This window comes from Salmo trutta, chromosome 21, assembly GCF_901001165.1.
Source record: "Salmo trutta chromosome 21, fSalTru1.1, whole genome shotgun sequence".
NCBI classification, from domain to species: Eukaryota; Metazoa; Chordata; class Actinopteri; order Salmoniformes; family Salmonidae; genus Salmo; species Salmo trutta.
Window position 1 is genome coordinate 3686792 of NC_042977.1, and position 24515 is coordinate 3711306.

Here is a 24515-nt window from a genome sequence, read left to right on the forward strand (position 1 = left end):
ATAACATGAAATAAATAATTAGTAAGTGTACTGTCATGTACTAAAGCCTCCTGAGGACCTCTGCTGCCTCTCCACTGCTGCTACAGGGGTATTTGTTGTGAAAGAGAGGGATCTGCACTGAAAGAGAATCTATGTTCAGCTCTGGGTACTGATCTAGAGACTCATCCAACTCCCCCGTGAGAAGCGCTCTTTACAACTTTTGCAGGACGTTTAGACTGTCCTGGTCAGCACGGTCGCCAAACTGAACCTCCACACCATCCAACACTTAAAAAAATTCTGCCCTATAGTGATCCACTGCTTTGCCAGCAAATCGTCTTGAGTGTGTCTCAATGGATTCAATGGATTCAATAGAGTCAATCAATGTTGTTGCTTTCTCATACAGTGCAAGGTAGCTTTCGTCATTTCTCTTGCCCCTAAGAGATGACCGCACACACTCGACTGCAGCCTGCATACCAGAGACAGTCTGAGTTTTCTTCTGCAGTGAAATGTTTAGACATTCAAGCTCTCCAAGAACAGCAGAGGCAAGTGTGAGGCCCAACACAGTCTTGCCTTTGCTGAAGTGCTCGAATAAGCCACTGGCAGTTGAAGCTGTCTTGGATGCAGTTTTTGCCATCTCCTCTAGGCTGCTTAGTACCCGCTCATACTGCCCTAGCACAGCTCTAATAGCTGTATTCCGCACAGTCCACCTCGTTGGACATAGGGGTTTCAGGGTGGTCAGATTTGTATCTTTGGACGTGGCAATTGATTCAAACATGCTCTTAAACTTTCCTGACTGGCCATAGAGGACACCTAAATGATGGACCCAAGAAAGGGAATCCCGGATCAGTGGGGAGGCTGTGTAACCAGCCTGTGTAATCAGATTACACAGTGTGCTCCACAATGCACATAGAGTGCTAATGGCTGCTGCCTCCTCACAATTGCCTGTGCACCTGTGTATTTTCCTGCCATGTTTAGAGTCACCATCGTAACTCTGCCTACGTAAGCCAGACATGGACAAATCAACAACACATCAGTTGCCACTTTCGCAATGCCCTCGCCTGTTGTCTCCGACACCCTGTATAGCCCAATAAAATCCTCGTGAGGGACAAGGTCATGGTCAACATAACGCAGGCAGACACTCTCCTGTTCAGCACCAGAGACATCTTGAGTACCATCAACAATTACTGAAAATTGTACAATCGGAAGAGACCTAATCTCAGCTGCAATGCCTTGAATGACTGTATTGGCCATGATGTTCAGAATTTCATTCTGTACTCCTAACTACCGGTACCCAAAACTACACAATTAATCAAAACAGCAATACCATTGCCTTAAACAAATCTTAGTTCAGTCACCAGTTTAAGTTGAGAGTGGGGGTATCTATGGCATTTTCCAATTATGTCCCTATTTTACAAGTTAAAAAAATTAGAACCTTTCATAATGTTGCCAAACAAAGACTCAAACTTACCTGAGACTCCCTGTCTCTGCCAGTCTGTCCCTGCATATCTGTCCCCAACTCTGCTGTCTGTGTGCCATCTGTTGCCTGCTCTGCCTAATGACATCAATGTGAAACATTTCTATTAGCATTTCACTTCTTTCTTATGAACATTTTATCAACTAGTCTTTGAGATATTAGGCTACTAGGATTCTTACTATGCGTTTTGGTGTACTGAAAAATACTCTGATGTCCGTCTTTTTTCTGCCATTTTTCTACCTGGCTGGCTGGCTGGCTACACACACAGTGTGTAGGTTATTTACAGTAGGAGATGGGCTTCTATCATCTTATCTTCTATCATTCTATATGGACTTCGATCTAAAAGGTAGCTAGCAAATGTGAAACGGATTAAAATGACAAGAGTTGACAGCTGTATGAGTTCACCATTTACACAACATATGTTGCAACCTTTTGTAATTGTAATCGTTTGTTTCATATTGGCTGACTTCCAACAATAGCTGAATTTGTAAAGCTAGTGAGCACCAATTCCGTTTCAGTGGTGTTTGCTATAATCTTTGATTCCCGGGTTAAATAAAGTTGAAATAAAATAAATAAAAGTTCCCTTGCGACAATTTAGCTTTTGCAACGAGACCATTAAATATATTTAAGACCATTGTCTTAAATATATTTAATGGTCTCGTTGCAAAAGCTAAATTAGAAGAGAGTGTAGTTCTGTTCAGTTTGGATTTCAGTTTATCGCTAACCTTATCACAGGGACTTTGAAGCACTAATTTACATCATCTGCGTGCTGATCTCGGAATAAATTGACGATAGCAAAGATTCCATCTTTGACGAGGCCACATAAATGGAATAGGTACTAGCTAGCTTAATAGTTAATATTTCCGCGCTAGCTCTGCATATTCAGCTAGTGTGTGTGCGCGATTGACTGGATTAACCTCACGTCAGTTACGTGCATTGAGTGCCTTTCAGACAGTAGATACGGCCTCTCTGTTACGGAGCAAGCTAAGGAACTGGCAGTGGATCAAACCATTGTGAGGCAAAGGGTGGGGGTGTCACAATCTTTTGAAACTTAAAAACGCGCTATTAAGTGTCTATAATCAGCACAATTGCTTTCATTGAGTATTATTAATATTATTTAAATAACATAGTTATGTTTCAGTGATATATTCGGGGGGACAAATCATATATTTCCCAGGATGGGGGGGTCGTGTCCCCCCCGTCCCCCCCGGGATTTCCGCCCCTGGACCCCGTAACGGGAGGAGTAGAGACCAGAGAAGGCTCGGCCTCAGACTCCGACTCGCTGCTTAATGGGGAGAACCGGTTGAAAGTTTCTGTCGACTTTAATCGCTGCCAAAAGTGATTCTAACATGTATTGTGAATACTTATGTAAATTAGATATTTCTGTATTTCACTTACAATACATTTGAGAAAAAACATTTTCACTTTGTCATTATGGGGTATTGTCTGTAGCTGGGTGAGATGATAAAAAAAACTATAATTTAATACATTTGGAATTCAGGCTGTAAGAAAACAAAATGAGGAATAAGTTGAGGGGTATGAACACTTTCTGAAGGCACTGTATATCTGCAAGAAAGTGATAAATGAGCGACTCTTTGAAAGGGGGTCATATGAACATTGCCTTATTTAAAAACAAATTGCTATCATGCTATAATCGGCATAGTTTCTCAGACCAAATCTTCATTCTGTAAAATAAAGTAAAATACACGCTAGTAAAATACACGCTACAGGGAATGCAAAAAAAAATGGCTTCTTTAAAGCACTTATACATTGTCCAATCAACATCCACACATTGATTTCATTCTTCGGGTCTTTATTCAAACACAAACACACTTGGAATAACATGCTCTTTCAGTGTCTTGTTGTAGGTTGTGCAATGTTCAAAAGGGTGTGAGGGATTAGCATGAATGTGTGTGTATGTGTGTGGGGTCAAGTTTGGACGGTCGTACGTATGCAAATAGCCGAGATTGTATATTTCAGGACCATGGACAGCAGCGATATCGGCATAGCGATATCTGTCATCCATCACCACATGACAGTAAACAGCGGCCATCTCATGTGAAGTTGGCACTGGGGAAATTCCATGTAATGAGAAACGAGGCCTAGGAGGCAAAAAGACTGAAGGAGAAGATTCCCACAGGAACTCTATGCTAAACTGTTCTGCCACATTCATTTCAAATGTTACATCTTTCGAATTGTAAATAATAGGGAATACATCTGCAAAAAATTGAAACTGACTATTCAAACTACACTGTACAGCTTTAGTGTGACTGTGCATCAAAGGTACATCTGTAAACAATTCCGTTCTCAGATGTCTGTTTAATGTGAGAAACAAAATGAAAAACAACTGTTAGACCATTACAATGCGGACTGTCATTCCTTTTTACTATTACCAACAAGACAACGAAGTGATACGTGCCATGGAGACTTATAACGGATACTTTCCCAACACCAAAAGTTCCCACGCTGAGCGATATTGTTTACTACACTATTATGCATACAATCCAAGTCATACGTTTATTGTCATTCATACTCTTATTTGTAACTGAATATCTTTGCAAAAGTGTTCACTGTGTCAATTCAGAGCTCGGAAATATTGGAATAATGTGCTTAAGGGGACTGACACTCAAGGCGCACAACAGGATAACACAACAACCACATTTTCAATTGACAATCATTGCTTTAAATGGATGTGGTCAATAGATTTGTAAAGGCATATATAAACAATGTATTTAACTTGTAAACCAAGGTTGGATTAGTAGGTCTAAGCAACATGCACCTGGATAATCACGTCATGAATCAGGACGGGCTCCTACGTCCTCAAACACATTATGACATAATAAAGAGCTTAATCTTTCACGAAATAAAGACATAGAAGCATACCCAATTATACAGGTTCTACACATTCCATTTCTCCATGGCAATAGAATGTAAACATTCTATTTTGCGCCAAACATCGCCTGCAACTCAATTCTAAGTGCAGCATATTGGACGACTCCACAGTCATTGATCATTCGCGACTTTAAGTCATTCCTGTTATCTCTAGAGCATCCCGTATATCTATAGCGCTGCATTTCTTCCCCATCTTACCATGGATAGGGTTTGGTGCATTCCGGAGTTCACTTATGGTCCCACAAAGGTAATCTTAGGAGAAATTCATTTTAGCATAGTGTAAATGCCTGTGCATAATGTGCATAACAAAGCATCATTATTTTCATTATCTTCAAAGGAATTCTGTAGAAGCAGCCTTTATTTTCAGACTCTGCAGGCCTGCTGGGAGGAAACATATTACAATAAACAGGTAAGATTCATCCCACAAAAACATAAACAACAGAAAGAGAGTTGTATTTCAAGACAGTTTAGAGAAGTTGGTCATAAGAGTTCTTAATATAACTTGCAAATTGTCAGGCATGAGTAGTAGTGAAATGTTGCGAGAGGCCCTTCTGAAAGCACATGATATGGTATTTCGTGGCATGGTCTCACACCTTACCTCATCTTGCAGAAGAAGCTCATGGTCCATTATCTGCTGCTCCAGAGTCAAGGCCAGGTCCCGCCCCATGTCACCACGGAGCACATGAGCAACTGGCTGGTGTCTCAGAGCAAAAAATCCCTTAGGGAGAGGTGAGCACCACGTCAGCACTCACCTTCACTGCCATTCCCTGCCACCAGCAGCACTCCAGGTTTGGGTAAAATAAACAACAGAAAAATCACAAGCCAGGAAAGTTGAATTGCTCTGTGTTTTATTTGAAGGGTGTGGAAGGAAACCCTGGAGGAGGGAAACGACCTCGCTCGGCTGGTAAGAGAACGAGAGTTAGAGACATACTACAAGTTAGTGAGCTATTTACTAGCCTTTCAACAACGAGTTAGCACAGCAGGATAGATCTGTTGTGAAATTACACTAATGGGACTTCCTGTTTCATACTGCAGGCCTGGGAAGTAAACACTTGCCTAAAAATGATGGACATAGAGCACGAGGCTTTCTGCAAGCTCCGCCGCTCCATGCACTCCACCTCGCCAGCTGACATGTGAGTTCCATGTACTGCCCTGCATATGACTTGATCCATTTATCTACACATCTGGAACTACGCAGAAACAGACTAAGATAGTGTTCTCTGTGAGCACACTGCAAATCGTTTAGCTTTGTCTTCTCCTTTTTGTTGATTTCAGCGATCCTAAAGTCCACAGCATCGTGGAGAGAGCTGTGAGGAGCATTCTGGGCGAGCAGTCCAATGAGCCCCGTAGCAACCTGCTACGCCCATCTCAGGTGGTGGTGGAGGTGGTGCCCAGGCTCCTCCTGGCCCTGTGGCTTCAGCCAGAGGAAGGCCATTCAGAGCACCCAATCCTAATAAGCGGGATGGCCGTGGGCATGGTGGCGGCCGTAGTGGAGAAGCTCTCCTGCATGTTAAAGGACCTTTCACATCACATCCCTTTCTCTCAGGCCGCTGCTTTTGACTCTGTGCGGTCGATCCTCGGGAGAATCAGTCAGTCCTTCTCCACGGATGACCTCCAGAGCCCTTTTTATATGAGCTCCGTCTGTGCCTTTGTGGCAGATGAGGTGCAGAGCTGCTTCCAGCCCCCTACAGCCACCCTACCAGTCCCCCCTGTCCTCGCGGTGGCAGTCTCCACCACACGACTAGCTGACATCCAAGCAGGTGAGTAGCAATGATAGAGAGCACTCTGACAGATGCCTGTTTTGATGACATCTTGGTGCCTTGTAGTAGTAGAGCTCATCAGGATTGTTATTGTCACCCATAACACAGACCCGGCATCTTCCCACCTGGAGGTTGTGAAAGTCCCCCCTAACAAAGAGGCAGACCCGGGTTCGTCCCACCTGGAGGTTGTGGACATCACCCGAAAACAGAGGCAGACCCGGGTTGTTCCCACCTGGAGGTTGTGGACATCACCCCTAACACAGAGGCAGACCCGGGTTCGTCCCACCTGGAGGTTGTGAACATAACCCCTAACACAGACGCAGACCCGGGTTCTTCCCACCTGAATGTTGTGGACATCACCACTAATACAGAGGCAGAGCCCATCTCTTCCCTCTTGGAGGTTGTGGACGTCACACCTGAAGAAAGGACTCTCACGATGGCCGTCTTCGCCACTCTGCCAGCAGACATCCAAGCAGGTGAGTAACACTTAGAGAGCACTCTGACAGGTGCCGTTTGTCATGACATCTTAGTAGAACCTTTCAACTGGCCAGTGTTTAGAAGCTACGGTTTGCATTTGTTTACATTCTGTTCCTCTTTTATCCCTTTTCAGAGGATGTTGCTGTGGTCATCCCGGATGTCACCCCACACGTCATCAAGGACGTGACACTGGATGTTCCATGCAGAGCTAGGAAAGGGGCAGTCCGGCGATTTTTTTGCAGGCTTTGGAGGGCAGTGTGCTGCTGCGCTTGCTACAAGGAAGAGGAGGAACAATACTAATTATTCATCAGACCTTCAGAAATGGGATTGAACCATAGACCATTAAATTATTCGCATTAAATGTGGACTCAATTCTGCTTTTCTTCTGTTTACTACTTATTTCAGAACTTTTCTATAATCTTTCACTTTGCAAGTGTGGAGTAGGTTGTGTAAATAAGTGGGAAACATCCAAATTGTAATGCTTTTAATAATTTACTTAGTACATTTAAAAAATATTATTTGACAACAAAAAAACGAAGGGAAAGGAAAATGGCAGACGGAAGGGAGGGTGGTGTGGCAGGTGCCGCTTCTCATACGAATGCTGTTATTTTATCTAAAACATCAGGTGTACGCCGACCCCAGCTAAGTAACTCATGCAAAGATTTAAAGCGCAATGATGTGTTTTATCTCCAGTACATTGCCATGATTGTCAGTTATGTAGCTGCTCTACTGATAATCTCAGTGCGTCCTTGCTGGGATGACGCAATCAATCTACTGCCGGAGAATATCAACACCAAACACATTGGTTCACCGTTCCACGGGAGCGGACAGTACACAGCATACCATAATGTTCTGAATAATGGCCAAGTCTACCTCGCTCCCTATTCCACTGACCTGCTTAGGCGGAACAAACACAAGTCCAACATTTATCGGAAACTGTTCAACTACCTGTTCACTACCCTCCTGCTCTCCGGGGATGTGCAACTCAGTCCTGGGCCTAACATCACCGAGCCAGCTATACTCACTGCAGTGGATGGCCTCGTCCACTGATCGTCACCGCTGCGGAAGTGCTATGGTCTCATGGTTTCTCTCGACTCTTCAAACATACACAAGTCGCCATATGCGATCCCTGACTTTGCTGCTGGTACGCAAGCTGTTTTAATTAGTTCCCCGCATCCAGTGCAAGCGGGAGGGATTGTTAATTGCGCTACCTAACTGCCCCTATTCAAAACGGCCTAAACCCAGCCGTCAGAAAACCCAGAAAATCTAACTTTTTTCAATGTGTCAATCACACTATCTGAGCAGCTAACCGATCGCTGCAGCTGTACATAGTCCATCTGTAAATAGTCCACCCAATCTACCTACCTCATCCCCATATTGTTTTTATTTACTTTGCTGCTCTTTTGCACACCAGTATCACTACTTACACACCATCATCTGCTCATCATCATCTGCTCATCTATCACTCCAGTGTTAATCTGCTAAACTGTAATTACTTTGCTACTATGGCCTATTTATTGCCATACCTCCTCATGCCATTTGCACACACTGTACATAGACTATATTTTTTTCTATTGTGTTATTGACTGTACGCTTGTTTATTCCATGTAACTCTGTGTTGTCGTGTCTGTCGCACTGCTTTGCTTTATCTTGGCCAGGTCGCAGTTGTAAATGAGAACTTGTTCTGAACTAGCTTACCTGGTTAAATAAAGGTGAAATAATAAAAAAACTAAAAAACTCTCAAGTCATCTGGGACCCACGAGCTAAGCCCAAGGGACTACTAGGGGGGCACTTGAACATTTGTAGTGTCATTCCAAGAAGTGGTCAAATTCAACATCTTCTCACAGACTCCAACCTTGACTTCCTCTGCCTTTCAGATACATGGCTCCATAAAAACTCTCCATATGCTGCTTTGATTGTGCCTGGCTACAATGTTTTCAGGAGAGACAGGATTGAAGGAAGAGGAGGGGGTCTGATGATTTACATTAAACAACATATCCGATGTAAACAAATTGAGTGATCATGTGATAATGAACTAGAATGTATTGGCCTGAACGTTACACTGTCTCCCCAAATGTCTTTTACCCTTATTGGAATGTATAGACCACCTTCCACCAAAAGTGTGTTTTTTGATCAGTTTAATAACACGCTTAGGGAATGTGATTTTGGGAACGAGGTCATCTTAATGGGAGATTTTAATATTAATTATCAAGACAAGTCTTGTAGGAAAACCCTCAAATGGATCACTAATACCTTTGACCTTACACAACTAGTTAAAGGGCCAACCAGGGTGACTTGTTGCTCTAAAACACAGATTGATTTGGTGTTCAGTAATAAACCAGAGAGAGTGACTAAATCATTCAATATGGTTACTGGGCTGTCTGATCATAATCTGACACTTATAGCCAGAAAGCTTTCTAAGAGCAGGTTTACCCTCTCTACTGTTAGAAAGACGGATCAACTAAGAATTCCTAAGAGTGAATTCAACTATTTTGAAATCACATTTAAGGGAATTAACTGGAATGATCTCTTGTCCTATACAGATGTGGAAAGCTGATAGTCAGGTTTTTTTTATCCACAATCCAGACTACAATAAATGGTTTCCTAAAGAAAATCAAATCCAAACTTGGCCAAAAGAGCACTCTAGCTTGGCTAAATGGAGAAATCTGGAAATTGATGAAAGAACGAGATTATGCTCTAAAAACAGCCCTAAAATCCAAATTAGGGCATGACAGACGTAGGTTTACCATGTTGAGAAATAAGGTGATGAAAGAAATCAGACAGGCCAAGGCAAACTTTTTTATTAACATAATTGGTGAGGCATAGGGAAATTCTAAATTGATCTGGGAGAATCTAAAAAAGTTAACAGGGAAAGACCATAGTAACACTGCAAAAAGACTAGAAATCCTGGTGAATAACAATCTAACACAGGATGCAGTCGAAATAGCAATAGCCTTCAATTCCTACTTTATTGACTCTGTCAGGGTACTGACACAGAACCCCTCCACTGGTTTCTTGGGCTCAGTGCTAGTAAATGACGCTCAACCTGTCTTCATCATAAGGGAGGTTTCTGAGTCAAAGGTGAACAAGGTGATTAGCTCACTAAAGAACTCTAAAGCCAAAGATGTGTTTGGGCTGGACTCTACCTTTCTTAAAAACTACAAAGAGTCACTCATTGGCCCCATTACTAAGGTCACCAACACATCTATTGGTCTGGGGGTGTTTCCAAGGGTGTGGAAGTCGGCCATAATAACGGCCATCTTTAAATCGGGCGACCCTGCTGACGTGAGTAACTACAGGCTCATTAGTATACTACCTGTGGTGTCGAAGGTTGTTGAAAAGTGTGTAGCAGAACAACTGATTGCCCACCTCAACAACAGCCTCTTCACATTACACACCATGCAGTTTGGCTTCAGAGCGAAACACTCCACAGAAACGGCCGACTGCTTTCTTCTGGAAAATGTGAAGTCCAAGATGGACAAAGGGGGCGTTGTTGGGGCTGTGTTTCTGGACCTAAGGAAGGCTTTTGATACTGTTAACCATGAGATTCTCATCACAAAATTGTCCAAGTTCAACTTTTCCCCCGATGCCTTGAGATGGATGAAATTATATCTTGAAGGCAGAACTCAGTGTGTCAGAGTGAGCAGTGAGCTGTCGCCCACTCTTAGCTATGATGTGGGCGTGCCCCAAGGGTCAATACTGGGGTCCCTCCTGTTCAGCCTGTACATTAATGATCTGCCTTCTGTCTGTACTGGGTCTGAAGTTCAAATGTATGCAGATGATACAGTGATATATGTGCATGCGAAGAGCAAACAACAAGCTGCACAAGAACTCACTACTGTAATGGTCCAGGTTACAAAGTGGCTCAGTGACTCGTGTTTGCATCTCAATGTGAAAAAAACAGTCTGTAAGTTCTTCACAAAGAGGGCAACAGATGCTACTGAGCCAGATGTCTATGTGTCAGGGTGGTGAGCTCCTGAGTTGGGAAAATCTTGTGCAATACACTGACGCATGTCTTGTATTCAAGATCCTAAATGGCCTGGCTCCCCCTCCACTCCTTATTTTTGTTAAACAGAAAACCCAAACATATGGCAGCAGATCCACAAGGTGTGCCATGAAAGGTGAATGTATAGTTCCCTTAAGGAAAAGCACCTTTAGTAAATCCGCTTTCTCTGTGAGAGCTTCCCATATCTGGAATACACTGCCATCAGACACACATAACTGCAACACCTATCACACTTTCACAAAAAACATGAAGACATGGCTAAAGGTCAATCAGATTTGTGAACATAATCCTAAACTGTGTATTGCCGCTTTCCATGTTGTCTGTAGCTTGTGAGGTGTGGAAACACTGTTGCTTTAATGGATTTTGTCTCGTTGCTTTTTGTTCTATGTTGCTCTGTCTGTATGCTACGTCTTGCTTGTCCTATGTTGCTCTGCGTGTGCTCACTGCTCAATGATTGTCTATATTGTAATTGTTTTTTAATAACCTGCCCAGGGACTGCGGTTGAAAATTAGCCAACTGGCTAACTGGCTTAACTGAAACGTTGATAAATGTGCACTGTCCCTGTAACAATAAAATCAACTCAAACCAACGTTGAGTTGAGGTGCAACCAAAAACTTGAATCATCATAGAAAAGGAAAAAGCGCAGCTCTTGCTCACTATAAAAAATGCATTATTTTATTCAAGCAAGGTTAAAAGATTAACGTTTCGGCCTAGTCTATGACGATATGCAAGTTGTGTTTGCCCAGGAAAAGGGTGACCCAGACTCACCCTGATTCTTGAGGGTTGAAGACAGTGAAAAAGTATCATTAAGTAAATGGGACTTTTCAATTCTTGAATACAAATCTTTAATGAACATGAATTTAAATACAATTGACTTGAGGATCAGAGCAGGCAGGCTGACTGGCTAGCCCTGAAGGCCCTCTGCTTCTACCTCTGTGTGGTTCATCTCAACCAAGAGGTTGTGTGGGTTGTCTTTCTCTCTGTGGGTGTGAATCACTATGACCTCTCCCTCTGCCTGCCATTTGGCTGATCAGAAGCCTTCTGCTCTTTCTTGCTCACATGAACAGGATGAATGGCCTATGGGGTAACCTCCTCCTCTATCTAACACCTCTTCCACCTCCTCTTTCTGGCTGTGTTCGATTGAGGTCACTAATTCTCTCTCCCTGGGTGTTGGATAGTTCCTCCTCCTCTGTGTCTTTGTGAACGGAACGGCGTCAGACTGATAGAAACTTCACTGTGAAGGAGTGCCAGCCAGTCCTCAGAGAGAGCCCGGAGAGGACAGGGGTAAATATGGAAACAGCTGAGGGCTCAGAGACTCAATCATCTCATGATGAAGTGGACACTGATTCATTGGGGTCACCCATGACCTTGCCCCGCCGTTCAGCCCGGCAGAGGAGGCCCAGACACATTCTAACCTATAACACTTTAGGGCTGCCAAGCTCTTATCAGGATACCAACTAGAGACGTTCTGATGTGTTTATAGTTTTGAGGCCAGTGAAATGTTTGGGACAACATTTTGTTTGTTTTTGCAGGGGGGTGTTGTAAGGGGCTTAATACACTTGTATTCCAGCCACTAGGGGGTACTCTGGTGAAGCCCATGGGAAATAAAGAAATATAGTTTAAGTGAATTGGGAAGAGTAAGAATGATAAACTAAACAAAGACTGTAAATGGCTGTTACCTGTGCTGACATGATTAAAAGTGAAGTAAACCGTACTTTTCGCGTTGTAGTTTATATGATAAGCTCATTGGAAGGGTAACATATACAGGATGTACATAAATGGGCATAAACACGTGACACAGAAAATAAAAATATTGACATTTAGGAATTCAAAATGCATCTAAATATATTTTGTTATGTCTATGGAATACATAAAAAAAATATATATATATAAATATGTGTATAAAATCTACTTGTCTGTACAGTAAGTAAATGTAGGACATCCAAAATGCACAAAAATATGTTTTTCTAATGTCTAAAATAAAATATATGTGTATAATATATACGCTGCTCAAAAAAATAAATGGAACACTTAAACAACACAATGTAACTCCAAGTCAATCCCACTTCTGTGAAATCAAACTGTTCACTTAGGAAGCAACACTGATTGACAATACATTTCACATGCTGTTGTGCAAATGGAATAGACAACAGGTGGAAATTATAGGCAATTAGCAAGACACCCCCAATAAAGGAGTGGTTCTGCAGGTGGTGACCACAGACCACTTCTCAGTTCCTATGCTTCCTGGCTGATGTTTTGGTCACTTTTGAATGCTGGCGGTGCTTTCACTCTAGTGGTAGCATGAGACGGAGTCTACAACCCACACAAGTGGCTCAGGTAGTGCAGCTCATCCAGGATGGCACATCAATGCGAGCTGTGGCAAGAAGGTTTGCTGTGTCTGTCAGCGTAGTGTCCAGAGCATGGAGGCGCTACCAGGAGACAGGCCAGTACATCAGGAGACGTGGAGGAGGCCGTAGGAGGGCAACAACCCAGCAGCAGGACCGCTACCTCCGCCTTTGTGCAAGGAGGAGCAGGAGGAGCACTGCCAGAGCCCTGCAAAATGACCTCCAGCAGGCCACAAATGTGCATGTGTCTGCTCAAACGGTCAGAAACAGACTCCATGAGGGTGGTATGAGGGCCCGACGTCCACAGGTGGGGGTTGTGCTTACAGCCCAACACCGTGCAGGACGTTTGGCATTTGCCAGAGAACACCAAGATTGGCAAATTTGCCACTGGCGCCCTGTGCTCTTCACAGATGAAAGCAGGTTCACACTGAGCACGTGACAGACGTGACAGAGTCTGGAGACGCCGTGGAGAACGTTCTGCTGCCTGCAACATCCTCCAGCATGACCTGCAAGAGGATGGCATTGATGCTATGAACTGGCCCGCCAATTCCCCAGACCTGAATCCAATTGAGCACATCTGGGACATCATGTCTCACTCCATCCACCAAAGCCACGTTGCACCACAGACTGTCCAGGAGTTGGCGGATGCTTTAGTCCAGGTCTGGGAGGAGATCCCTCAGGAGACCATCCGCCACCTCATCAGGAGCATGCCTAGGCGTTGTGGGGAGGTCATACAGGCACGTGGAGGCCACACACACTACTGAGCCTCATTTTGACTTGTTTTAAGGACATTCCATCAAAGTTGGATCAGCCTGTAGTGTGGTTTTCCACTTTAATTTTGAGTGTGACTCCAAAACCAGACCTCCATGGGTTGATAAATTGGATTTCCATTGATTATTTTTGTGTGATTTTGTTGTCAGCACATTCAACTATGTAAAGAAAAAAGTATTTAATAAGATTATATAATTCATTCAGATCAAGGATGTGTTATTTTAGTGTTCCCTTTATTTTTTTGAGCAGTATACTTGTCTGTAACGTAAAGCAATGCAGAAGCAATAAGCATTGTAAATGATGATAGAACACATCAAATTAATGTGAACATGAGGACACAAAGGAGAGATTTAATTAAAAGATCATGTTTTAATACATTTTTAATGCTGAAGATTTTTAATGCTGTAAAAAGTCTATGTATGGCAAATCCACTCTGGGCAAATGGCCTGTTGGACAAAAATAAAAAATAGTTAACATCCTTGCTACTTCAGCCATTTGCTATGTTAAAGTAAAATCTCAATTAATGATGAATGGATACAATTTGGAAGGATTTTCCAGAGTCATACCTCAGTAGGGTAGAGTGTCAGGTGGCACAACCATTGGTGCCATGAGGTCAAAGTGTGAAGGAGGGAGCAAGCCAGAGAACTGTCTAGGAAGCAGTCCAGGACCATGGCTTGGAGGCTTTGAGTTGGTCCCATCATTGTCATGCATTGTAGGGTATCTGCTGCCCCATAGACCTGCTGGTAGTGGGAAAGGTGTTAGCAGGGGACCACCAGGGACATCTATGATTGGCTGACACAGTCTTGGTTAAACCACATGTATTCTAAAGCAATATTCACCTGCTTTCATAGAGTAAGGATTCACTCCTTTGGGGACACTGCCAGTGTTCCCCTGATATCCATATGTCCCCATCGGTGGAGGTGGTGGTACACACTTGTTCTGTAAAGCACATCAACACATTTTCCAAATTGTTAGTAATATTATCACAGTGCAGGGATGAGGCCTGATGCTCGGAGGATCCCCTCCTTATGTGCAGGGATGAGGCCTGATGCTCGGAGGATCCCCTCCCTATGTGCAGGGATGAGGCCTGATGCTCGGAGGATCTCCTCCCTCTCAGCAGGGACACTAGCCTTTGGGACAATCCCCTCCCTATGCGCTGGGACGCTGGCCATTGGTACGACTCCCTCCCTCTGTGCATGGACACTGGCTGTTTGGAGGATCCCCTCCCTCTGTGCAGGGATGAGGCCTGATGATCGGAGGATCTCCTCCCTCTGTGCATTGATGCTGGCTACTGAGAGAATCCCCTCCCTCTGTGCAGGGACACTGGCTGTTTGGAGGATCTCCTCCCTCTGTGCAGGGACACTGGCTGTTCGGAGAACCCCCTCCCTCTGTGCATTGATGCTGGCTGCTGAGAGATTCCCCTCCCTCTGTGCAGGGACACTGGCTGTTTGGAGGATCTCCTCCCTCTGTGCAGGGACACTGGCTATTCAGAGGATTCCCTCCCTCTGTGCAGGGACATTGGCTGTTCGGAGGATTCCCTCCCTCTGCGCAGGGACACTGGCTGTTCGGAGGGTTCCCTCCCTCTGCGCAGGGACATTGGCTGTTCGGAGGATTCCCTCCCCCTGCGCAGGGACACTGGCAGTTCGGAGGATACCCTCCCTCTGTGCAGGGACACTGGCTGTTCGGAGAATCCCCTCCCTCTGTGCAGGGTCACTGGCTGTTTGGAGGATCTCCTCCCTCTGTGCAGGGACACTGGCTGTTCGGAGGATTCCCTCCCTCTGCGCAGGGACACTGGCTGTTCGGAGGATCCCCTCCCTCTGCGCAGGGACACTGGCTGTTTGGAGGATACTCTCCCTCTGTGACGGGATGAGGCCTGATGCTCGGACGATCTCCTCCCTCTGCACAGCAACTTCGGCTGCTGTGATGATCTGCAGGTATAACATAGAGCATATAGTAATTCCCTAAAAAATCAACCACTTGGAATCTATAACATCATTGACACATACACTGAGTGTGTTAAACATTAAGAACACCTTCTCTTTCCGTGACATAGATTAATCAGGTAAAAGCTATAATCCCTTATTGATGTCAATTGTTAAATCTTTTTCTCAGTGTAGATGAAGGGGAGGAGACAGGTTAAAGAATGATTTTTAGACAATTGAGACATGGATTGTGTATGTGTGTCATTCAGAGTGTCAATAAGCAAGACAAAAGATTTAAGTCCCTTTGAACAGAGTCTGGTAGTAGGTGCCAGGCGCACCGGTTTATTTCAAGAACTGCAAGGGGGGGGGGGGGCAACTCAATAGGAAGGTGTTCTTAATGTTTTGTTCACTCAGTGTAGATCAATCCCTAGAATATACTTTCATTTGTATGTGTACTGATAATGTAAATACACAAATTATATTAACGTTATCTACAATATAATACCGTAAGCTTCCCTGCTGCAGTGGCATTTCCTCCTACAATTTTGAGCTGATTTTCTTCACTTAAGCAATATTTTGTATCTTTGTTAATTTTCACATTTATTGTGTTTGGAATGGCACTGTTACTACAGCATTTCTGGTAAGTATGTAGGACAATTACCCATAATGCTCACTGACTGAACATTCAAAATTACCATGGCAATTATTGAAAAATTCACATGTCATCGGAAACTTGGAACCTCAGATTTGAAATGAATGTAAGTTATTAGTGTAGAGCTTCCTACTGGTTGATTCTCATACTTCACAAGTGGGAAACTTGAAATCATCATTCCATAACAAGTTAGCGAGTCAGAAATGTCAGAATTTCCTAGTTCCGACTTGAAGGGCCTTCTATGATGTAGGGCAGGTCAGTAACCAAATTATTTTAGTGTGCCCAGTCGCACACAGACTTTTATGGTCACACAAGTTGCCACCGGTGGATTCAAAATGAGTAGCCTAACAATTATTTACATGGCCCCAGGTACATTTGCAACCAAATTATTTTTTTGTGAGAAATCAATAATAGTTGCACACATAGGGTAACAATCAGCAATTAACAGTCAGCAATGAGCAAGATAAGCATAGACGGGAAGTTGACAATAGCTTATTATTAGTGTAAATACATTGTATTTCTATGGTTGCAGTCCTCTAAGATTGAATTGCATTGAATTGAATTAATCAGATCCAATGATTTACCGCCTGTAGGGTGGGGTACCGCTAGTCATCATTATTATAATCACCATCTCAATCATTATCACCATACCATCATAGTCTTATTCTCCTGTATCTGAGACTCATCTGACACTACCTTAGATATGGCAGTCTGCAACTCAATACACTGCCCCTGCAAGGTGTTCAGCGTCCCCTGCATGTGGTTAATCGACTGCTTAACATCGTTCAGCGGGATCTGAATCTCAAGCCTGCAAGAAATCCGGTGGTTCAGCATACTGAGATGAAGAGAGGCTTCAGACCATGCCCATAAGACCATCTATAGGATTATTTCTCACTTAACGCCAATCTTATTAGGAATGTAACTTTGTGCAGAAGATGTTACTATAGAGTTATTTAGAAGAAAAAAAGTGTACTTTGTCAGGCGCCAAAAGGATGACGGGATGTCTCCCTGCTCCAGTGAGCTCTGCTGGCAGGTCTTGCTCCCTGTTGGAAGAACGGGAGCCAAATTAGAGGAAGAATATCTATGGTTGTTCAGCAATGAAACATTCATGGCATAATGGGGATTGTCCTTCCCTGTGAAAAGAAAAACAACAGCTGGGGTTTACTTTCTCACTTTTAGATAATGTAATACAATCTTTAAACCCATCAGAAGTGTAGTGCTTACCTCCATGAAAATATTGGCCCCTGTTATTTGGAGCTGCATTGTCCCAATGTTGACCACTAGTTCCACCTTGTGATGAGAAGGTCTTGATGAAATGATCAGGTCAACATTTCGTTAGACATTTCAGAGATAGCATTAACAATTGTACATGAGACAGTGCTTCCAGATATTGAGGTATCTTCCTTCTGAGGTATGTAAAAAAATCTGGTGTGTGAGTACTCACATGAAAGGTATCCATGATTCTAGATTAAGCCAATCATGCATGTGATTACCATCCTATGGGTCAGCAATGGAATGATTGCTACACAGCTTTCAGGCGACTTTATGTCTTGGGCCTGGATGAATCATTGAAATACAAGTAATATTGTGAAGTTGTGATGCATAATTGCCATTGTAATTTGGAATATTCCATCAAAGTTATTTGTTTTGACAGTCAAAACAACTAACTCTTACGATTAATCACTTGACTTGAGTAACTTGAGTTGACGGAAGTAGCAACTTTATATTCTGACCTAAACACTGACTTGTGCAATGCCTAATGAATAATCTATGCATGTTATTTGCTCATCATAGTATATAGCCGAGGATCTCATAGTCCCAAAACGGCATTGGCCATTGGACTGCTCAGTCAAAACAACTAACTCTTACGATTAATCACTTGACTGGAGTAACTTGAGTTCGGAACTAAAACATTAAAAGTAGGCTACAGCTTGACGCATATCCTTACCTTGGACAAGCGTATCCAAAAGGACTATCCAGTCGTGCGTGAAGATACCTTTAGGCAGATAAAAGCGCGGTACGGGTTGAGACACGCTTGGTAATGTGAATCTGTAACACTGATATAAAAGCACGTTTTCATTTATAATTTACACTGTAGAATGACCTGCAAGCCAATCAGAATCTAGTTTAAACAATACCGTGGGTTCCATGGAACGTCACAAACATATTAGGCCACTTGCGTCACAGATTACAGTCACTGAACATGGGTTTAATAGCTATATGTACAGTATATGCACATCGTATTGAATTGAGATTACACTTACTGTAATTATGTTGCCTAATCCTATGAGGATCATATGTCAAATGTTAGAATCATGGCACATGAAAACATCATTAAATTGACTGCAGATTATAACATTCACTGACACAATACCCATGTCATTTCCATTAAATTACGTTGAACCAACGTGGAATAAACATCGAATTGATGTATGTGCCCAGTGGGAAGTGATCAATTCGAAATGATTGAATACATACAGTATTACAAAGAAAGAGATACAAAAATTGGTCGGAAAAGCTCTAAAAAGTCTCATTTCCCTGGGCCACCCAAAAGTAAAATGTATGTACTTATTACTGTACATCGTCTGCTATCAAATCTGTGACTCTCACACATATTTACAATCTCGCGATGTTTATTTCTGGCGCTTTCACGTTTGCAGGATTTTGTGAAGTAAATGATGCGCAGGAGAGCTCCATGAAATCAGGGACATGGTCAAGATGGTGACATGAGAGGGTGGAACATTTCTAGCTGAGGAACAATTTTAGGGTTTTCTCACAAAGTTTATAGTTTAGACTGCAGTTGCAATTTATTTGTTTTTTCACAAAAAATGATGTCTAACCATACAATGAATAATTTTGTAATTAATCCAACCATTGACATATTTTTTCGACGATTTCCAACGAACAAGCTAGCTATCGAAAGTTTTTTTTGTTGTTCTTTTTCGATGTAAATGTAGTTTTTAATTCAATTTGGCCAAAGAATATTCAACAAAATAGCTATAAGCCTAATACAAGTGACCACAAGGCAATGACAAAACGCCTTTCACGTGCCAAGGTGATATACTTCAGCATCGGACAGCGCCCATGCACTGAAGTCTTTCAGCAATAACAATACAATACATCCAAAATGCGACAAGAAGTGCATTTATTCCATATGCATAATCAGACAACTGTGCATTGGTAATAATGTTTCGGATGAAATGGCTATCACAACGTCCAAAATTAAATTAATAATATCCAAAGTGCAGCCACAACGAGAAGTGCAATGCATTCAGCCTATGCCTGTTAACTGTGCACACACTTGTAAAACGGACTGGCTATAATCACAATCTTAGTGATTATATTTCTATTGCAAAAATACTTGTAGGCCGACTGGCCGACAATATGCATGCGTCTTCTTTTTTTAATGTATTATATATTTTTTTATTATGAACACAACAAATACAAAAAAAAAAAAAAGAAATATACAAACAAGAGTACAAAACCTAAAAGACAGGGAGGGGTATTACATATCAAGATTCATTTTCAATTTGTTTAATACTTTTATGGTGTGTATTGCTTTTTTGTTTTTACATTTACTGATCATTTCAAAATAATATTTCAATTCTATCTTAAATAATGTGAAAAGGGGTTTGTTCTCTGCCCACTTCATTTTATGGACAAAGAATCTTCCATGAAAGATAAACAAATGAACAATGAAAGTTAAATCAGGGTCCATATCATTTGGTTCAAAAAATAAAACATAATATCACAGTCTTTCAAATTAACATTACTAGTTGTTTCTTTTAAAATAAAATCTTCTAACTCACACCAAAATCTTCTGACATAAGAGCAGTCCCAAAATAAATGGTCAAGAGTCTCTGGGTCACAACCACAAAATACACATTTGTTATCAATAGCTATTTTAAATCTGTGTATAATAAAGGTCTTTACAGGGGAGATTCTATGAATGAGTTTGTATGATACTTCTTTCACCTTATTAGATATACAATATTTACCAGATAACAACAAAACTTTGTTCCAGTTCTCTTGTCCTAGGGCTGCATTCCAGTACATTTTAGCAGAGGGCATAGTAACATATTGACATAGTTTCCTTATATACATGTTATTACATTTATAGTTTAAAATGTCAATTCCTTCTAATTGTATTGAGGCTACAAAATCCTCAACAGTTGCACTTGGAGTATTGTTATATTCTCCTAAAAGAAGAATAGCACCTTTAGGGACAGCTCTAACAACAATTTGATACTCCTCAGGAGTGAATGTAACATTGTGTGTTCTAATAAATTCTGGATAATCATATAGTTGTCCATCATTATTCAGTAATTGTTTAACCCAAATAATGTTGTTGTCAAACCAGTTCTGGAAAAACAAAGACTTGTTTTTGTATTTTATGTCTTTATTATTCCAGATTGTATACCTATTAGGGGATAAATTGTGTTTGTACATGAGGTTCCAAGTTAGAAGTACTTGTTTATGAAAGTTTGCAAGCTTAATAGGGATTTTACCCACATCAAAGTTGCATTTGAGTAAGAATTCTAGACCACCAATTTGTTGGAATATTAAATTAGGGATGATATTCCAGATGCAATCCTAATTTCTTAAATAGTTTTGCATCCATTTAATTTGAAATATTATATTAGAGGTTTAAAAATCCAGAGCATTCAACCCTCCCTCACCGTGGGTGCTACATATTACTGCTTTTCTAAAATAATGTGGTTTATTCCTCTATATGAAGTTAAATAATTTCGTATCAACTATTTTAGTTACTGACAGAGGAACATCCAAGGCAAGGGAGGTATAAACTAATCTGGACAGACCTTCAGATTTTGATAAAAGTACACGTCCAGATAAAGAAAGATCTCTTAATAACCAGGAGTTAAATCTCTTTCCAATTTTCTCTACAATAGGAGAGAAATTTAAGTTGGCCCTTTCTTTCTGATCTTTGCTAACTGTAATACCAAGATATGTGATCACATCTTTTACAGGGATATTACATACTGAGTTTAAGTCACATCTTTTCAACGCAAATAATTCACATTTCCTAATATTCAGAGATAAACCTGATACATGTGTGAAGGCATTAATACACTCAATAGCTTTCTTGACTTCATTATGATCTTTCAAAAAAATGGTGGTGTCGTCAGCCAATTGTGAACATTTTATCTCTTTGTCTTGTATCTGAATACCCCTAAAACTATCCTTATTTATATGAAGTGCCATAACTTGTGTGACCAATAAAAATAAGAAAGGAGAAATTGGGCATCCTTGTTTAATTCCACGTCTAAAGTAGAATCTTTGTGAAGTTCCATGGGATAATTTAACAGAGCTGTTACTATTATTGTAAAGTGTCTTAATTACATTTAGAAAATATTGACCAAAACCCAAAAATCGAAGAGTCTCAAAAAGAAAATAATGTTCAACTGTATCAACTGCCTTGTAAAAGTCTACAAATAAAATAAAGCTATCTTCCATAATGTGCTCATTGTAGTCTATCAAGTCCAATACTAGTCGAATATTATTACATATAGGTCTGCCCTTCATAAAACCAGACTGGGTATCGTCAATGATTTGGTCAAGACCTTTTTTAAGTATTTCTGTAAAGATGGATGCAAGTATCTTTCCATCATTGTTCATTAATGTGATTGGTCTCCAATTTTCTAACATCATAGAATCTTTGTTTGTTTTGGATATTACAGAAATTAGGCCCTGTGTCATAGAAACAGACAGGACCCCTAAATCAATTGCCTCCTTAAAAACATTAAATATAAATTCAATAATATCCTCCTGAAAATATTTATAGAATTCACTGATATTGCCATCATTCCCTGGAGATTTGTTCTCTTTTAACTTGCCGATACATTTTTTTATTTCATTAATAGAAAGAATTTCATCACAAGACTTTTGGAAGTGAATTTTGCACAGTCTTTGACAGAGTCTAGAAAGGCAGATATGTCACTAGAACTGGTATAATGGTCACCATAGAATTTCAAAACATATTTTGAAATATCTTTGGGGTTTTCATTTTCTTTGCCATCTATATTGAGCTTATGAATAGGTGTAAATTCAGAATTCTATCTCCCTAAATTGTAAAAGTTATAATAAAGTGAGCAATTTCTTTACCTCTCTTCATGGCTGTTTGTCTTATTTCATACTTCATTAATTCCCAATATTTACCAAAAGACTTAAATAGTTGGGCTTTCCTCCAATTGTCTTGTATAATATCTTTGGCATCCATCTTGAAATGATCATCTTCCAACAGTCTACTATTGAGTTTCCAATAACTCCGATTCGGTTTAACTTCAGATCCATTCATATTTAAAGATAAGAATATAACTTTATGATCAGTAAGAATTGATGGTTCAATTGATACCTTGATTACAGAATTATCTAATGAATTAGAAATCAACCAGAAGTCAATTCTTGACTGTCTGGACATGTCCTTGTTACTCCAAGTGAATTCCTTTTTATCAGGATATTTAGATCTCCAAATATCGACTAATCCAAGACCAAGACATAGGTTATTAAACTCAGGATTAACTATGCAGGATCTGTTAGGAGGGGGATATCTGTCAATCATCACATTAGATACAGAATTAAAATCTCCACCTAAGATAATTTTGATATCCTGAAATACACCTATAACTCTATTAATTTCTTCTTCAAATTCTTGAAATAATATCCTGTTTGGTTTGTTGTTGGATGCATAAATATTCCCTAATAAAAACATTTCACTGTTGAAATTTACTGTTAACATTAACCAACGTCCAGAGTGGTGAGTCTTACTACTGATGACCTTCCCTTTAAATGCACCTCTTAAAACTGCTACACCTGCAGAGTGGTTGTTGCCATATGATAACCAGATATCGTTACCCCATTGATTTTTCCCAAAAGATAGATCGGAAGAACAAGCATGAGTCTCTTGTAAAAAGTAAAAGTCTGCATTAAACCGTTTGCAATACAGGAAAATAGCCTTACGCTTGAGTAAATGACGAATACCCCTGACATTAATTGAACAAAGAGATAAAGACATAAACTTCAACCAACAACCTTGTTATGCTAATATAAGCTTTTCCTAAGGATATGTAACTCAAAAGGATTTCCATCCCATTATTAACCTCTCCAATAACAACAACCCCCCCCCAAAAAAATATTGGTCATAAAATTACCAAAGTATTGTTACTCCCACAAGGGGGACACATTGTGTATACTTTACAATAAGCAGTTATTCACCTATAGTTAGTATTTAGTTTACCAGTTCTCAGGTCAGCCTTTTCTCATTCAAGTGTTTGTGTACATTTTATAATAAAAGGCTGCTTTTCACCTGGTAATCAGTTTTTTGGCCTGACAGTTCTGTCTGAGTTAGACTCTGGCTCTCACTCAAATGTTCTGATTTGGCCGCATTTCTTTCCCATCGATGATCACTCTGGCACCGATAAAAAATGCAGTTTTCCCTGCCTTTTGAGCTGCAGCCACCATCGGCCACAGTTTCTCTCTTGTCACTTTGTCTGCTGAGGTCAGATCCTCCGTGAACCTCAATTTTTGTTTGATGAGGAATTCACAATTCTTTGCTCCCCTCCAAAGAAGATCCCGCGTAGATCTCTTGGTGAACCGGATGATGGTTGTCCTCGGTCTCATGTCATGATCCTTAAGTCTTCCCAAACGATGGACGATGTCTACATTTTCCTGAAGTTTGGCTTTTGATTTGGGAATGACAGCTCCACAGATGTCAACAACTCTGCATTTGATGTCCTCACCTGCCTGCTCTGGAATTCCATGGAGCCTCAGGTTCCACCTGCGCTGGTATCTCTCCGCCTCATTCACCTTTTGCTCGAGTTCAGACACCTTCTTTTCATTTTCCTGGCAGATAACTTCCACTTTCTTCATGTCACTTTTGAGGGTTTTCACTTCTCCAAAGATAAAGTCAACAGATTTTTTAATGGCCTCAATTTTCATCGTATTCACCCTAACCATGACCTCCAAGCCATTTGCCCTTTCATCTATCGTTGCTGTCAAAAGCATTACAATATTGTTTTGCATCTCAAGAAGTGAAATACCCTCTTCGCCTCTCATCTTTTTCCCCTGGGGCTTGACTGGAGTGCCGGGGTCATAAGGTAAAGGCCTGAGCTGGGGACTGGAGGGGCGCAAGATGTGAGCATTGTTGTCCGTGCTCACCGCATTTTCATCACCCATTGCAGTATTTCCCCCCACAGTTACATTCTGAAGAGGAGGACCCA

At 41.3% G+C, this 24515-nt stretch overlaps 2 protein-coding genes and 2 long non-coding RNA genes across 6 annotated transcripts; 2 read left to right on the top strand and 2 right to left on the bottom strand.

The window, feature by feature from the left end:
* Nucleotides 1-4283: 4283 nt before the first annotated feature.
* LOC115156533 (uncharacterized) lies at nucleotides 4284-4775 on the top strand. The gene is made up of 2 exons (XR_003868254.1): nucleotides 4284-4592; nucleotides 4683-4775. It is a non-coding gene; the product is annotated as an uncharacterized LOC115156533 (long non-coding RNA).
* A 96-nt stretch (nucleotides 4776-4871) lies between these two features.
* Nucleotides 4872-7632, top strand: LOC115157701 (uncharacterized). Its single transcript, XM_029706156.1, has 8 exons — nucleotides 4872-5074; nucleotides 5204-5249; nucleotides 5381-5478; nucleotides 5621-6105; nucleotides 6214-6273; nucleotides 6315-6581; nucleotides 6716-6765; nucleotides 7276-7632. Exons 1-8 carry the CDS (start codon nucleotides 4965-4967, stop codon nucleotides 7630-7632), a joined length of 1473 nt encoding a protein of 490 aa, XP_029562016.1. The 5' UTR covers nucleotides 4872-4964.
* A 6308-nt stretch (nucleotides 7633-13940) lies between these two features.
* LOC115156536 (uncharacterized) lies at nucleotides 13941-14641 on the bottom strand. The gene is made up of 3 exons (XR_003868255.1): nucleotides 14544-14641; nucleotides 14271-14444; nucleotides 13941-14150 (listed from the first exon to the last, which is right to left on the bottom strand). It is a non-coding gene; the product is annotated as an uncharacterized LOC115156536 (long non-coding RNA).
* Nucleotides 14642-14701: 60 nt separating this feature from the next.
* Nucleotides 14702-18308, bottom strand: LOC115156534 (involucrin-like). 3 transcript variants are annotated; one of them, XM_029703983.1, is made up of 6 exons: nucleotides 18227-18308; nucleotides 17723-17834; nucleotides 17503-17584; nucleotides 17252-17321; nucleotides 16975-17086; nucleotides 14702-15632 (listed from the first exon to the last, which is right to left on the bottom strand). In XM_029703983.1, exons 2-6 carry the CDS (start codon nucleotides 17735-17737, stop codon nucleotides 15192-15194), a joined length of 720 nt encoding a protein of 239 aa, XP_029559843.1. In that variant the 5' UTR covers nucleotides 17738-17834; nucleotides 18227-18308; the 3' UTR covers nucleotides 14702-15191. The 3 variants fall into 3 exon arrangements, with proteins under 3 accessions (XP_029559843.1, XP_029559844.1, XP_029559845.1); XM_029703984.1 differs by having other exon boundaries at nucleotides 17252-17568; nucleotides 17723-18308; XM_029703985.1 differs by lacking the exon at nucleotides 16975-17086 and having other exon boundaries at nucleotides 17723-18308.
* Nucleotides 18309-24515: the final 6207 nt, after the last annotated feature.